Source organism: Schistocerca piceifrons, chromosome 3, assembly GCF_021461385.2.
Source record: "Schistocerca piceifrons isolate TAMUIC-IGC-003096 chromosome 3, iqSchPice1.1, whole genome shotgun sequence".
NCBI lineage: Eukaryota > Metazoa > Arthropoda > Insecta > Orthoptera > Acrididae > Schistocerca > Schistocerca piceifrons.
The window spans coordinates 85,620,401-85,637,244 of record NC_060140.1 but is presented as its reverse complement, the minus strand read 5'-3'; the positions used below and the strand labels follow the sequence as shown (position 1 = coordinate 85,637,244).

General features: G+C 37.5%; 1 protein-coding gene across 6 annotated transcripts in view; it reads right to left on the bottom strand.

Annotated features, from left to right (window-relative positions):
* Positions 1–16,844, bottom strand: part of LOC124787661 (zinc finger CCCH domain-containing protein 18-like) — a 141,736-nt gene that overhangs the window by 71,171 nt on the left and 53,721 nt on the right. For 4 of the 6 annotated variants that reach the window (XM_047254465.1, XM_047254469.1, XM_047254464.1 and 1 more), the window contains 3 exons: positions 9,949–10,075; positions 3,497–3,583; positions 3,241–3,395 (listed from right to left, as the gene is read on the bottom strand). In XM_047254465.1, coding sequence (XP_047110421.1) covers positions 3,241–3,395; positions 3,497–3,583; positions 9,949–10,075 — 369 coding nt within the window. The remainder of the gene's footprint in view (positions 1–3,240; positions 3,396–3,496; positions 3,584–9,948; positions 10,076–16,844) is intronic. The other 2 variants (XM_047254466.1, XM_047254468.1) reach the window with 1 other exon arrangement.

The following is a 16,844-nucleotide window of genomic DNA, read 5'->3' as shown; positions in this document are numbered from 1 at the left end:
AGAAGCTAGTCTACAGACATGTGCAACCTACAAAACAGGCAGCAAACTAACAGGCAACACTCAAACACATGAGAAATTGTGGAGGGTACCCTGTACCACTACTAGTCATTCCCTTTCCAGTTATACTTGTAAATGAAATGAGGGGGGAACACAGCTGTCGACATGCCTCCTAATTTCTCTTATCCTGTACTCACTGTTCTTACGCAAAATGTATGTTAGTGGTAATCAGCCACAAATGCTGGTTCTCCCAATTTTCTCAATAATGTTCCACAAAAACGTTGTCATCTTTCCTCCAGGGAATCATACTCGAGTTCATGAAGCATTTCCACTGTAATTGTGTGCCGATAAATTCTAACAGTAACAAATGCAGCAGCACACCTCTGAATTTAATCGATGTCTTTCTTCAATGCAACCTCGTGGGTCGTACTAGTGTTCTATAAGGGTCTCCTTCATAGATGAACTACACTTTCCTAAGATTCTTCCAATACACTGAAACCTACCATTCACATTCTCTACCACAATCCCAACAGGGTCATTTAATTTCACACTGCTCTGCAATGTTAATGCCTAGATATTTAATCTAGATGATTGTGTCAAGCAGCACACTACTAATCCTGTATTTGGCCATTACAAAATTGTTTCTCCAACTCAGCCACATTAGCTTACATTTTTCTACATTAAGAACAAGCTGACATTCATCACACCAAATAGAAATTCTAAGGCATTCTGTACCCTCCTACAGTGAATCAATGACGACACTTTCCCATACATTACAGCATCATCAGCAACAGTCGCAGATTGCCTCTTTCCCTATCCGTCATATCATTTACGTATACAGAGAACAAGAGTTGTCCTATCACACTATCAAGCTTCCCTAGGGCAGTCCTGACAACACCCTTCTCTCTTATGAACATTTGCCAACAAGGACAACGTTCTGGTTTCTATTACTTAAGAAATATTTGAGCCACTTACATATCTGGGGACCTATTCCGTAGGCTCAGACCTTTGTAAACAGTCCAGCAAGGCACTGTGACCAACACTTTCTGGAAATCTAGGAATATGCAATCTGCCTGTTACCCTTCGTCCACAGTTCATAGATATTGTGTGAGAAAAGTACATGCCCAGTTTCAGACAAGCGATGCTTTCTATGTCCTTGCTACTTTCTGGACAGAAGCTTTTCCTTGTCAAGGAAATTTATTATATTCAAACTTACAACAAGCTCAAGAGTTGTTCAGCAAACTGATGTTAAAGATATTGGTGTTTAATTTTGGGGGTCCATTCTTTTATCTTTCTTGGTAATTTCTGCAGGGCAGGAGTAAATGTGAGCTAAGTAATGGGCCAATGATGAAGAGTGCTCTTTGTAAAACTTAACTGGGATTCAATCTGGAACTGGCAACTTATTTGTTTTCAACTCTTTCAGTTGCTTCTCAACATTAGTTGTGTCTACATCTATGTCCTTCATACGTTCAAGGAGAAGGTGCCAGTTACATTGGACTATTCCTTTTTTTTTTTTTCTTCCCCCTTAGAGTTTGTAACTGTGAAAGGAAGAAAAAGATCATGTAAAAGATCATGTGGAAGCCTGAAGCGATTTTTCTTACACAGTAATCAACATAGGTGTCAATATATACAACAATGGTTGGCTATCCTTGCTGTGCTAAAATTATGTCTACCTTTTTGTGTCCTATAGTTTCCCCTAGTTTATACTAGGTTCCCTTAAGATTCATTAGGTATCTTTTGTTTGGTGTTTATGAAAACATTTTCAGTTTCACTCATGAGATATGTATGTGCAGTCATTCCAAGAAAAGACTGATCATGAGGTATTTTATGCGGCACAACTTTAAAATGAGTCTCATACTAAATTTAATTAGTCTCACACTACATTTAATTCATGGATATCTGTTGGTGGTGACAGAAGAGCAACAAGAAAGATCAACATTTGTAGCAGTGCTTGAATAAGGCTGCTACTGTGAGACCAATGTGGTAAGTGATTTTATGCAATAACTGATAGAAATTATGCCAATATTCTGCTGTCATTGTCAATAAACATAATTGGTATGAATACCCCACTAGACTAATATAAGGCCACCCAATCAATTAGTTGCACAAAATTTGACTTTAAAGTGTGTGTGTGTTTGGGGGGGGGGGGGGTTATTTGTCTGTGGAGGGGATTGGGGAGGGGGGGGGGGCAGTAGGGGAATGTGTGTGCATGTGTGGGAAGCATCATGTCTCAAATTTTCCCTTCGCAATCACACGGAGGTAAATATGCTATTTTCTGTACTGTATTATGCAGGAAGTCCTTTAACTACTCTCTTCCCATATCACGTGAGACTTCCTTCTTTCCCGGGCATACAAATGGTTCAAATGGCTCTGAGCACTATGGGACTTAACATCTGAAGTCATCAGTCCCCCAGAACTTAGAACTACTTAAACCTAACTAACCTAAGGACATCACATACATCCATGCCCGAGGCAGGATTCGAACCTGCGACCGTAGCGGTCGCGCGGTTCCAGACTGTAGCGCCTAGAACCGCTCGGCCACTCCGGCCGGCCCCGGCCATACAGTTCAAACCTTTTTTTTCTTTTTTTTTGACAAGTCCAGAACATCGTATGGCCAACAAGGAAGGACCTCCATTCTACTCTATAGACACAGAGGTTCACAGAAAGGGATACAGTTACGAGGAAGTAGACTGTCTACATAATATGACAAGGATAATGAGAGAAGTTACATGTAGGTAACATATGGTTTAAGTTTCCTATAGCGAAAGCTGAAATTGGATTACAAAGTAATAGATGTGCATAATAATGCTGCTACACCTTAAATGCTAGTTTTCACATGAGTAAAGTATTAGAAGCAGAATGGTTGTACAATGCCACTCTAGGTGCTTGTGTGCTAAAATACTGTTTTTACGTAAAGTGATTTAATTACGGTGTTTGCATGTAGCTTACCAACTGAGAATTAGGAGGCTGAAGTGTCAAAACATAAGTTTCACTAAACTTTAACTGAATAATTACTTTAATTCTAAAGTGCTGTTTTCCTCTCTCTACCAGCCTGTTAGCCACAAAAAATGTTTCTGCAGTAATCTGTAATTCTTTCTATCATTTCCATTGAGATGTTTAAACATCAAGTTACTATCCTTTAAATAAACACACACACACACACACACACACACACACACACACACACACACACACAAGCAAGCAAACTAAATTTGAAAAAATTGGAAGTATAAAGCAACAAACCCCCACCGATCTGCGTCGTCTCTCAGTATTGGACTAGCTGGACGTGTGTAGTAATCATTCTCCTTATCCAATTCTTCTTGGCCGAGACTAAGATTCATCTTCTTCTCTTCAAAATCCATATCTGTTTCCTTGCGCTTCGTGGACTTCCGCATCATCTGTTGCGAGAGAATGTGCTGCTGTTTAAAAAGTCTACACCAGGGAAATTTTCAAGCACCGATGCCCACGATTGATGTCAGATTATTTTATAGTATCTTACCTCTTTAGCCTGCCGCAAGCCTCTTTCCCAAGCTGACTCAAAAACTGGTGGGTCATCTTTCCGAGGTCCTGCGTAAGGAGCACCCATCTTTAACAGTTAAAAAATAAGAAATCAGTTACAACTATTGTTAATCTTTGCCTCTATTAAATCCACTATAAATGATTCTCATATTGTCTCTGCCACTAAACACACTAAATTTTATTCCTGCTCTGCATTTATCTATCTGTTCCACCATAGCTTTGTTAATGGCCTTGCCACACTGGATAAACTACTACTTACCCAATTGCCGAAGTTAAGCAACATTGGTCCCTATTAGTACTTGGATGGATGACAGCAAGGAAACACCAGGTACCGCTGGCACACATGCACACAAGCTACCAAAGGGGCATCTAATCGAAAAACTTGCACCTGACTATTTTACTGTGCCACTGGCACATGGACATGAAAGTTACCGAAATGGCATCTCACAGAAAGACTTGCAACAGACTGTTGCATCATATTACTACTACTACTACTACTACTACTACTACTACTACTACTAATAGCACAGCCACATCTGCGCTGCTGTTCTACAAAGGATATTATGGCATTTGTATTGAGCTTAATGCACATTAGTATCAATTAGGAAACACTAACTGTAAAGCAACCTTTCTGAAGCCTCTATACTGTTTCATATTCACCGGCAGTTTTAATAGAAAAAATGGAAATGTTACTGCTCATCAACAAACGCATGAGCTGTCTAAATATTACAGTTACTAAATTGGCATCAATCTGGAACACCTTCTATTATTGTCAGAGATGCACTGAAGAATTGCCAGTGCAAGGTATGCAATTGCAGAAACATTTTCTCCATCTATAGAAATGCAAATGTTTGGTTTAGTTAGTAACATACAGTAAAGCCATATGTAAGGACGGCTGTCATTCTTTTTAATATTCTGTTAACAATCAACACTTTTGGGACTCACTGACTGTGAGTCATTAATTTATACAGACTTTGTGACTAAAACCATATGACATTCCTTTAAAAGTATCTTATAAATGACAGTCCTTAATGGTCAAGCATAAGCAGATGATATTATTCACTGAAAAACTAATTCACTGAAAAACTAATTCAGTGACAGTACGGACAATCAGATCTCACTTTCATAAACTGACAGGTCCCTCCATTTCAAATAAAATATAGGTGTCAATATCAGAAGGTTGTATACATTATTTTTCGTTTATTTACGTACCCACAGAAAAAAAAAAAAAAAAAAAAAAAAAAACACTCAAGTACAGATCCTGTGCTTTTCAGTTTTCAAGGAATGAAAATTGCTGATTATTCTGAGAGTGTCACGAAACATAAATATCCATAACTTCAAAACTATTGACACTACAAAATTTAATCTGATATTACTGCAAAGATCTTGGATTAAGCTTTAATTTGTTATTGAACATTATGATGCTGTAACATTTGTCAGATTTTACTAAAATCTCTCAATAACAAAGTAAAAAAAAAACAGCAGAAAATCTCAAAACACTTTCAGTTTTTTTCTTAAAAAACCTGTCTTTCATAGGTATGTTCATTAATTTCAAGATGGAGAAAAATGGGTTCTTGAAAATCAAAGTAAAACGTTAAATTACATAAAATATCTAGAATTTAGCAACAAACAATGAAATCAGTACTTCCATTCAGAAACTAGTTGAGGTATTAGCCTTACTACGAATTTAATAAGATATTTATTAAAACTGTACTATATATGCAACTACAGTTACCTTAAATAGGAACAACTACATTAGAAATATTTTAATGAAAATCTGCATTACTACCAGAAGAGTTTTAATAAATTTCTTTCTGGAAGAAAGGATAAATATAAATAAAATAAAAAGGATGCATAAAGCAAACACTTTAACTACAGAGAAACCCCACTTTTACACTTTTCAAGGGACTTCAAAAACATGGCGTAGACGCAGGAAAATTTAAAATTTGGGAAATAATGTTTTATGCTGTAAAAGTTATGTATAGGATACCCCTTGCATATACCCCATGATATATGTACATATCAGGCATCAAACTACTTGTCAGTGACTTGTTTATTATCTAATGAAGGTTTATTATCTAATAAAAATTGCTGATGTAATTGGAACTGATAGCTGTCTGGGAAGTACGAATGTTTGACTCAATTTCACATGTCATAATCGATGATTTTGAAAGCCAGCAACTGTCATTCATTATTTAAATAATGAAATACTGCACTAGTTACATAATTTTTCATGCTTAGTTCGACGTGTTTTGAGAAATTTTTCTCGCTGTCAAGTGCGAATATGTACATAAGTACTTTGCGCGTTATTTGAATGTGTGTTATTCTGCATCTCTTACACTGTAGATGTCTTTTTGAGGTTATCAGGTACTGTGCCTCATCAGTTATGCAGAAAACCACACACACACACACACACACACACACACACACACACACACACACACACGCAAACTATCATTCACATTGTTTGTTTGTGTAACATCACAAAAAATACATACCTAAATACTGCACTTGACAAGAGAATAAATTCTCAGAACATGTTTTGCTTAGCATGGATGAAATACGTAACCCACATTGTGTTTAAACTAAAAACATTTGAGCATCACAAGGTGAATGACTGTCAATTAGCGCGCCAAGTGGCCACACACCGAAACACCCTAAATATGGTTTGATACAGGTGACACGATGATCACAACAATCACAAAACTGCATTTGCACAGAAGAGACAGTCTGGAAATGATTGTGATTGGTCATGATATCTTCATTCGAATGAACCTAGTTACTCCCGATCAGCCATCATGCCAAGTAGAGCTTGGCAGCGGCAGGAGATATGGCACGAATTGTTCCAACTTTTACATGCTTACCTGTTCAAATCTGCTGAGGAGAGTGCCATGGTGTCAAGAAACTGAACCACGTAATATTTGTAAACACTACTGGACAGCCAACATCATGCCAGCGGCATTTTTTCTCCACAAACATTTTTACATAATGCTTAAATCGTGGTAAAATGAAAAATATGTTGACACAAAATCTGGTGCAAATTAACATTGTGGGCATAAGAAATTTGATGGGACAGATGAAAACGTTAATTCCGGGAACGTAAAACCGGGGTTATACTGTATGTTACTTGAAGTCCCACTTTTGGGAGGATTTCGTTGCATTATCTCTTTTTAAGAAAATGGTAATGGTGATGTATTATCCAAGTTATTGTATAACACTTCAAGTTGTCATCCTGAGTTCTACATTCTTAGGATACAATCAGCTGATTTCCGGATTAAAAAATGATGCAGCAGGCCACTTCGGACGAAGAACATGTGGAATTTCTTTGATGGCCCTTTTAAAGAATGAAGCCAACAAAACAAATTGTGGAAAATAGTCACAACTAGTTAAGGCCACTGTAACCATCCCAGGTTCAATGAAACTCAAGTCTTCAGAGCAAGAATGTTGTTAAGAAACTTTATGCATACTTGATTTATCACTCAAAGATTACGACTTAATTGCAGACTGAATTTCAGACACTTAAATGGGAGAATGTAGAATGACTCCCTTGGAAAGCTTTTAAATTACTGAATCACAGCAATAATTTATTTGACTTTTTAAGTATTTTTTTGTAGTACAAATTTCAAATTGGATGCCAGGAACAGTTTCTTGTGCAAAACTGTATGCTGCTTGGGTGTTATTATTTGATTGTCAAATAGCCTTTGTAAACCAGCTCTAGCAGCAAGTTTTTTGACAGTGCCTCGAGTCGATCAAAAGCACATTTTAAACACAGCAGACATTGGCGTCAACTATCTTCAAAAGCTACTTAGTGATGACTACCTTAATTTTTCCAGAAAGCACTTAAATTAACTCACACTTGAGAGGTTAAGAGACCTTCTATTATTTGATGCATGCAACATTGGTATGTTTTTCTGACTGGATGTTTCAAGATTTTGAAAAATGAATTTTTATTTTTGCAAACTTGAATTAAATACTCAATATTGTTGTGTTTCATATCAAAAAAAAAAAAAACACAGTTCAAAAATTTTCAAATAATCTAGGTACAACACTACAGTTCAATACTTTTGGGCTTCTACTAAAATCTATTCCTCAAAATGTTGGGGAAGAAAACCTGCCTTGGTCAAAAGCAGTTAAAATATGCAGTGTTTGTCAACTGCTGGGATACTGTAAACTATTACGTCAGAGAAATCTAGGACATCATTGTACAAAAATTAATCAAAACTGGGTATTCTGGTATACAGGATGGTCCATTGATCGTGACCTGGCCAAATATCTCAAGAAAAAAGCGTCAAACGAAAAATCTACAAAGAACGAAACTTGTCTAGCTCGAAGGGCGCTATGGTTGGCCCGCTAGATGGTGCTGCCATACGTCAAACGGATATCAACCTTAAATAGGAACCCCCATTTTTTATTACATATTCGTGTAGTACGTAAAGAAATATGAATGTTTTAGTTGGACCACTTTCTCGACTTTGTGATAGATGGCGCTGTAATAGTCACAAACATATGGCTCACAATTTTAGACGAACAGTTGGTAACAGGTAGGTTTTTTTAAAATTAAAATACAGAGTCTAGGTACGTTTCAACATTTTATTTCAGTTGTTCCAATGTGATACATGTACCTTTGTGAACTTATCATTTCTGAGAATGCATGCTGTTACAGCACGATTACCTGTAAATACCACATTAATGCAATAAATGTTCAAAATGATGTCTGTCAACCTCAATGCATTTGGCAATACGTATAACGCCATTCCTCTCAACAGTGAGTAGTTCACCTCCAGTAATGTTCGCACATGGATTCACAATGTGCTGACGCATGTTGTCAGGCGTTGTAGGTGGATCACGATAGCAAATATCCTTCAACTTTCCCCACAGAAAGAAATCCGGGGACGTCAGATCTGGTGAATGTGCGGGCCATGGTATGGTGCTTCAATGACCAATCCACCTGTCATGAAATATGCTATTCAATACCGCTTCAACTGCACCTGAGCTATGTGCCCGACATCCATCATGTTGGAAATACAATGCCATTCTGTCATGTAGTGAAACATCTTGTAGTAACATCGGTAGAACATTACATAGGAAATCAGCAAACACTGCATCATTTAGATTGCCATCGATAAAATGGGACCAATTATCCTTCCTCCCATAATGCCGCACCATACATTAACCCACCAAGGTCTCTGATGTTCCACTTGTCACAGCCATCGTGGACTTTCAGTCGCCCAATAGTGCATATTATGCCAGTTTATGTTACCGCTGTTGGTGAATGACACTTCGTCACTAAATAGAACACGTGTAAAAAATCTGTCATCGTCCCATAATTTCTCTTGTGCCCAGTGGCAGAACTGTACACGACATTCAAATTCATCACCATGCAATTCCTGTTGCATAGAAATATAGTACGGGTGCAATCGATGTTGATGTAGCATTCTCAACACCGACGTTTTTGAGATTCCCGATTCTCACGCAATTTGTCTGCTACTGATGTGTGGAATAGCCGCGACAGCAGCTAAAACACCTACTTGGGCATCATCATTTGTTGCAGGTCATGGTTGACGTTTCACATGAGGCTGAACACTTCCTGTTTCCTTAAATAACGTAACTATCCAGCGAATGGTCTGGACACTTGGATGATGTCGTCCGGGATACCGAGCAGCATACATAGCACACAATAGCCATACATCAACACGATATCGACCTTGGTAAACGGTCCACTTTAACACGGGTAATGTATCACGAAGCAAATACCATCTGCACTGGCGGAATGTTACGTGATATCATGTACTTATATGTTTGTGACTATTACAGTGCAATCTATCACAAAGCGAAAAAAATGGTCCAACTAAAACATTCATATTTCTTTACGTACTACACGAATATGTAATAAAAAAAATGGGGGTTCCTATTTAGAAAAACACAGTTGATATCCTTTTGACCTGTGGCAGCGCCATCTAGTGGGCCAACCGCAGCGCCATCTGGTTTCCCCCTTCAAGGTAGACGAGTTTCGTTCTTTGTAGTTTTTTCGTTTGATGCTTATTTTGTGAGATATTTGGCCTGGTCACTATCAATTGACGACCATGTATATATTAAATTTGAAAGATTTCTACATAGTATTTTTTAAACTGATTTGCTTTGTTGTCGCTTAATATTTCTGGATATTGAAAAAGAATCAACATCTCGAAAACTTCATTTTCAAATGTTCATCTATCTCAGTGCATTATAACTTTTTTCAAGTAACTTGTACTATAAGAGTGAAAATAACTTTCTGGGCATTTTGCACAATGAAAGACAGATTACGGCACCACTACTAGATGAAAACAAAACACATGTACCATGTTCTTTATGTACAGACAGATATTTCTACAGTTAAATGTGTACACAAATAGCAGACATCCCAATAATTTTAGGAAGAAAAATATTACTTACAGGTACTCTCTCATATGGCCTGTAGTCCATCACTGGGTATACTGGTGGACCATTCATCGGCACAAGAGGCCTCACCATATCAAACATTGTGTAATTTCCTTTGTCAGTCACACCGGGATGCAGAAATCTTGAAGTGGAAATAATAGAAAAATATATGTAAATTAACATACATTGTAAAAACTGGTTAATACTTTGATGATATTAGCAATGATGCTTCTAGATAATTTAGGATATCGTGTGACTTCCGGTAAATCTAATTACAAGATTTAACAAAGATACTTTGATAATCCAGAATGAGATTTTCACTCTGCAGCGGAGTGTGCGCTGATATGAAACTTCCTGGCAGATTAAAACTGTGTGCCCGACCGAGACTCGAACTCGGGACCTTTGCCTTTCGCAGGCAAGTGCTCTACCATCTGAGCTACCGAAGCACGACTCACGCCCGGTACTCACAGCTTTACTTCTGCCAGTATCTCGTCTCCTACCTTCCAAACTTTACAGAAGCTCTCCTGGTAGAGCACTTGCCCGCGAAAGGCAAAGGTCCCGAGTTCGAGTCTCGGTCGGGCACACAGTTTTAATCTGCCAGGAAGTTTCATACTTTGATAATGTAAAGTTCTTGTTAAAATCCCCCCTCCCCGTCACACCCTCTCGATTCATGCATTTCACATTTACATTCAAGCACATATCACCATAATTTTTAATATGGACATCACATAAAAACACCGTTAAAGTAACACAACAAAGATGCACACAATTATTCTGAGAAAGGTACCTGATTAATCATCTCTCTTAATGATAAATAGCTTTTTGGCTGCCTTGAAAACAGGCTGAAATCTTCTACCACTTTATGAGAAAGCTCAGATATTAAACAAAACTTTAAAACTCTTAGTGCTGTTCTGTCATCAAATGAAATGGAAAGCAAACAGTCAAATAGCCTAATAACTTAAACATTGTACTAATATGAGTATATGCATAGTCATTCACTTACTACTTACTTCACTAAAATTTGTACTAGTTACTGGAAGACAATATGCTGCAATATTGTGTTGTTGGAATACTGATAATTACACTCATTAGATTCTAATAACCTTGCAACCAATCTTGCCTTAATAGTACATGATTACGAGTAGGACTGTGCAGTATTTGCCAGCTCATAACCTGATTTCCCCTGAACCGTGGCACACACTTGGTAGGTAAAAGGAAACGTTTAATGTTCTGCAACACTTCTCAGTTTGGTGCAGATGTCAAATTCTTGGAATGGTACTCACAGAGTTAGTTCCGCCAAATGATCACACTTTGTCTATTTAATCAATTTTGAGCAAAGTAAACTGGGGCACTCATTTAAGGGGGCATTGTATGTCCTATGCTGCCAATGTTAAGTTATCAAATTTTTTGACCCATTATCTCGGAAACGTTTTAAGACACCAACTTAAATTTTCCATAATTACTGAACGCATCTTTCTAGATACACTGAACTAGAATTGTTACTAAAATTGTATTGTGGGGCATGTTATCTTTTTTTCCCCAAACACTCAATTTTTTTTCAATATTGTAAATAAATGAACATAAAAACAAAACAACTCAGGATATTTTAATTATTGCCCTGGCCAATAGTCTGTGTCTTCTTCAGTGTCACAACAGCCCTTCTTGCTTCTTTTGTCATTTGCTGAACAGCTCATCCAGTTCCTGCAGTATTTTAGCTGTGTTCTGTCCAAATCTTACCCCTAACTTCTCCAGAACCTTAAGTCTTTCATAGTTCCCACCATTAAAAGTTATTACAGCATCAGACACTGCTAACTTTAAGGGTCATACGGCCAACAAATACATTATTAGGCACACGGCACCACACAATATTACTGAAGGACTCATTCACATTCTGCGTCTTCCCATGTAAACGCTTCTTTAGTAGCTCAGGATTTGCCAAATCTCTGTAAATAGGTTTGATTGCCTCCATTACTGCCAAAGGAAGAAAATGTTTATGTGTAAATTCATGCAGGGTGCTAGAAAATTCAGCTTGCCTATATTTACACCAAGTGTTTGGTGGAGGTGGACACAAAGCATGACATGGCATCGGTGTTTTCAATTACTTCAGAAGAAAATGCAGGTCTCACATATCTGTTACCCACAAATCTGCATTTCTTGAAAATACTTTTATGCTTAGTCATTTTATTTGTGTATAAAAGGCAACAGAAGTTAGCTTACTACAAAAATATAGCCGATAATTACACTACTTTCAACGAAAACTAATATCAGAAACAAAGGACTGATTGTTTTATTTGTAATGCCAACTTCTGAGATGTAGCAGTAGGCACAAAACAAAGCAAGTCACAGCCTTCTAGACAGTGTAGTTCCCCAGATATGGCTGCTCAACTGTGGCAGTATACGCGTAGATGCGAAATTTGACAGTCACACGTCAACATTCAAAATATTATTTGAAGGTCTCACAATTGTCCAATTTTAATGTATTATATACCAAAACGTCAGGAAAGTCCAAAGTCCGTTATGGAGAAGAAAACAGAAAATATCACGTACAATGTCCCCTTAACTAACAAGTTTTAAGGGAACATTAAAAAAATACAACAGTGTAGGTGTTAAAATCCAAAATTTAACATAAAACAGAATAAATTCAATGTTATATTATGAAGTACAGTCACTTTGATTTTTCATTACATCCAAACAAGTGGTGAACATCTCTGTCATAACACAAAGATTGTGACCTAACCTTAACTAAGTGCTATGAGGCACAGCTAATATAAATCCAAAGGATGTCACTGTCTATAGAAAGTCTCTATAAATTCCCCAAATGGATCAATAATCAAACAATGTGGAATGCAGGAAACTGAAATACACACTATGTGCAACACACACTTCATCACGAGTCTGAAAACGAACTTTTTGGTAACCTAATTCTCTCAGGTAAAATAGTATCTAGAATTTACAGTATGCATTTCCCTTTGCTGTGCCACCCACATATGATACACAATCAAGTTGGAATCACAAAAATGTTATGGAATGGATGCAAATGTGGTGTCTGCTTCCCATGACTTCAAAGTAAAATTAAGTATCTTCAGGCCTTACCACATCATGTGGTAACCACGTGTGTTTACCATCTATCAAACGTCAAGCCCAGAAATCTCATCTAAGTCTTAAAATTTAGGAGACACACTGAAGTTTGAATAGATCAAAATACAAATATAGCAGTTAAATCTGATGCTGTCTTACCAATGGGTAACTGACACCAGCTGAATCTACCTCTTTCATACAATTTCTTCATTATCAGCTACAACTGACCAATAAACAGTGCTTCTCACCATCACAACAATTAAAACATATCCTTAAAACAGACTCTTGAGAGATGGAAATCTGTTTTTAAAATGTTGGCATGATTATGACCAGCTCAATAGCTAAGAACTATTAGGAAAGTAGGATTCTATGAATATAGAAATTCAACATCAGAAACCTCGTTTCTGAAGCTGCCCACCATCTGTGAAAAAACAATAAAAAACGCACTATCCACCAAATAATTGCCTTAAATGATCAAAACTGGAACAATACCTTCTTAAGACACAATGAAAGTTACTCAGGAATTCCCTATGTGCTTCATTAGTAATGACGAGTTAACAGTAATAATTAGATCAAGTGAGGATCTTCTCTAGTCTGAAAAGGGAAATCAACCTTACCTCTCTTCCCACATCCATACATTCTACCATCTGCCCAATTATGTTAGGCAGTGCATATAGGGTTTACTTTTACAAACTATTACGACACGAAGATAAGTACTGTATCCATTCACCATTAAGAAGATTATTGTGAGCCTCAAATATAACAGAATCCAGTGCCCAGATTGAGGAAGATCAGTTGTAAGTGTCCTTACTGTTGGGAATTAAACCCATCTCTTTAAATTTTGAATGGAAATACATACTTACATCAAAATTACTTTGCTTTATGGCTTACTTCACTTTCATAATAATAGAAGACATAGTGACATTAATGAATAACAATTTATTAGTTGATACATTACATCAACATAATGTGGCGACTAAAAAAATTAAAACACCATAATACTAATATAAAGTATGCAGTAGCTTGTCAGTCAAACACTTAGATCAAATGATGTAGTGTATTTGGAGTATTGCCTTCCACATTGACATCACTATCCATTTTAAAAGGACCATAAAATGCACATACTATGGGGAAAAATTTAGAATTTCAAAGTTTGGCATTCAAACTAAAGGACTAGTGGAAGCTAGCTAATGTTGATATCATTCCTACCATATATCCTACACATCTATGAAACCCATCTCACATTGTCTGAATTTTCTTTTTAACAATGCATCTGCATAATGCTATACTAATATTTCTTACGTCAGTTGTTTGCTACTAATATCAGTAATGCTTTTGTTAGTGGTTTCACTAATGTGCCCATTTTATCAGTAACCCATCTGTCATGATTTTCTCTCTTTCCCGTTTGTAAATCCTGAAATTCTGTATGAAAAATTTCTTGCATGGATTGACTCCATATTATGAATATAGCCACAGTAACATTGTGTAAATGCAATTAAATAATTATTGATCACAATGTGACTGTAGGATGTTAAATGTAAATCATTACGACCGAGCAGGGAATCCTGGATGGCACAGACAAGCAAAAAGCTTAAGATCTTATTATGTGTATAGAATACTTTGGTGATTGTGATGTATAGATAAAATGCACAAGAAATGCTTTTGACTATGACCAGACCATGAATGCCACACACGATGCAGACTTGACATATGAGATCATGCAGGCAATGGCCTTTTCATACGACACTGCGTAAAGGAAGTATCATGAGTATCTTGATTCTGGAAAGAGCAATACTGCCACAGCCATCTCGTGTGGGCAGTATCATACTGAAAGCAGGGGGCACAAGTGACTTTCACAATTTATAATGGCAGACAGATTGTGCACAGTGCAACATAACACCATTTCAATGCTGGACAATAATTAGTGAGCTGCCATACCAACCATATGGGACACAGAAACCACCATCTCACTCGTGTATCTCTGTTCACAGGGCTTAACGATTAGCACGGAGGCAAGAAACTGTCATTGGATAATTGAAGCATGTAAAAAGATAGACTACAGCACCAATGATAGCAGGGTATGAATACACCACACCCAAGAGTACCGTATTTACTCGAATCTAAGCCGCACCTGAAAAATGAGACTCGAAATCAAGGGGAAAAAAAAAAATCCCGAATCTAAGCCGCACCTGAAATTTGAGACTCGAAATTCAAGGGGAGAGAAAAGTTTTAGGCCGCACCTTCAAATCGAAACAAAGTTGGTCCATTGTAATGTGAGACACAATTTAGATCGAATGAAAGACGATACAGCTACAATAGTTTGGGTCGAGTCGTAAGCTTAGCAGTTAAGCTTTACCAGGTAGCCATTGCTATGCGTCAGGCGCTCCGTCCGTATTTATACAGGTACCCTTCCTTTTTCACGTGCTTCGTCTAGTTTGAATCGATTGCTTATTTTGCTTTGATCTGGTAAGTGCTGTTTTCTATGTTATAGGTGTTTACGTCACTCTAAGCTGAAAATGCATTACTGTACTGCGTCATGCATTGTTTGTCGCATTCTGATAGTGCGTGTTTACGGCCTGTCGCCGCCCGCGGCATGGCTTGCTTTTGTGCGCGCTACCGCCGCTTACGATTAAAAAAAGAGAGGAATTGTCTCATTAGCGAAACAATGGCAAATGACTGCTACTTGTTGTTACTTACACTGCTGCTTTCTTTGATAATGATCAACAAGAACCAAATAATAGACTGCGTATTATAGAATATGTTCTGAACGAGAGTTAGGCGAAAATTTTTCTCCGTTTGAAAATCTTTGTGGCCGCTTCTTTAAGTAAATCAAATTCTGCACGGAAATTAGTCATTTTAGATTTAAAAATCTAGTCAGTTGCCGTGCTTCATTTCTGACTGTATCACTATTAGGCATAAAATTAATACGAATATAAACAGGACACGATACGTATTTTCTTCCGCGTTTGCTGTTGTCTCACTCTAGTTTCGTAGTATATTAGGCAGACAGGATTTAAATGAGATAGCAACAACAGGAAAGAATACATGGCAAAATGTTTATATTCGTATTATTCTTATGGTGAAGAGAATACTGCAAGTGATTCACATTTCATCAGGTTCCTATTAGCAACAGTCTTGCCAGTCGGATTTTCGTAGTACATTGAAACTCTGCTACTTTCGAAGATGAACAATACGTAATTTGTATTTACTTCGTTGGATAATGTATGAAAATGCAGTGGTCGAAACTCGGGGCGGAGAAAAAATGCTCGTCTTCCACCTTTTTTTCTTTATTTATTTACTGACGCAGAGGTTTTGGCGCCAGTATTTATCTCGTTGCCTACACAGCATGCCTGTGTAGCGCTTACATACATTCGACGGCAGAAGTTAGTTGTGGCGGCACCTACCAACATTTTTCAGAACTTCCGCTTGCTTTGCACTCGATTCTAAGCCGCAGGCGGTTTTTTGGATTACAAAAACCGGAAAAAAAGTGCGGCTTAGATTCGAGTAAATACGGTATGCATCCAGCTAGTCAACATGGAACCAGTCAGTCAGTTGGCAGACATATTCTCACATGAAGGATGTTTACACGGGCTGAAATGGGACTTTTGGTAAGTCTTCCAATGGTTTTCACAGACAAACAAAACATGAACCTCTTGCCAATTATGTGCACCCACTTGTGCATCTACAGCATCCGGCAGGCAATCTTTACATTGAGCAAAACAATGTAGCACCTCATCAACTCTAATTGTATCAGAATAGTTTCAGGGTCACTCCCTAGACTATGTGCTTTTGTGACCTTTAGCTCATCATATTTCAATCTTACTGAGCACATG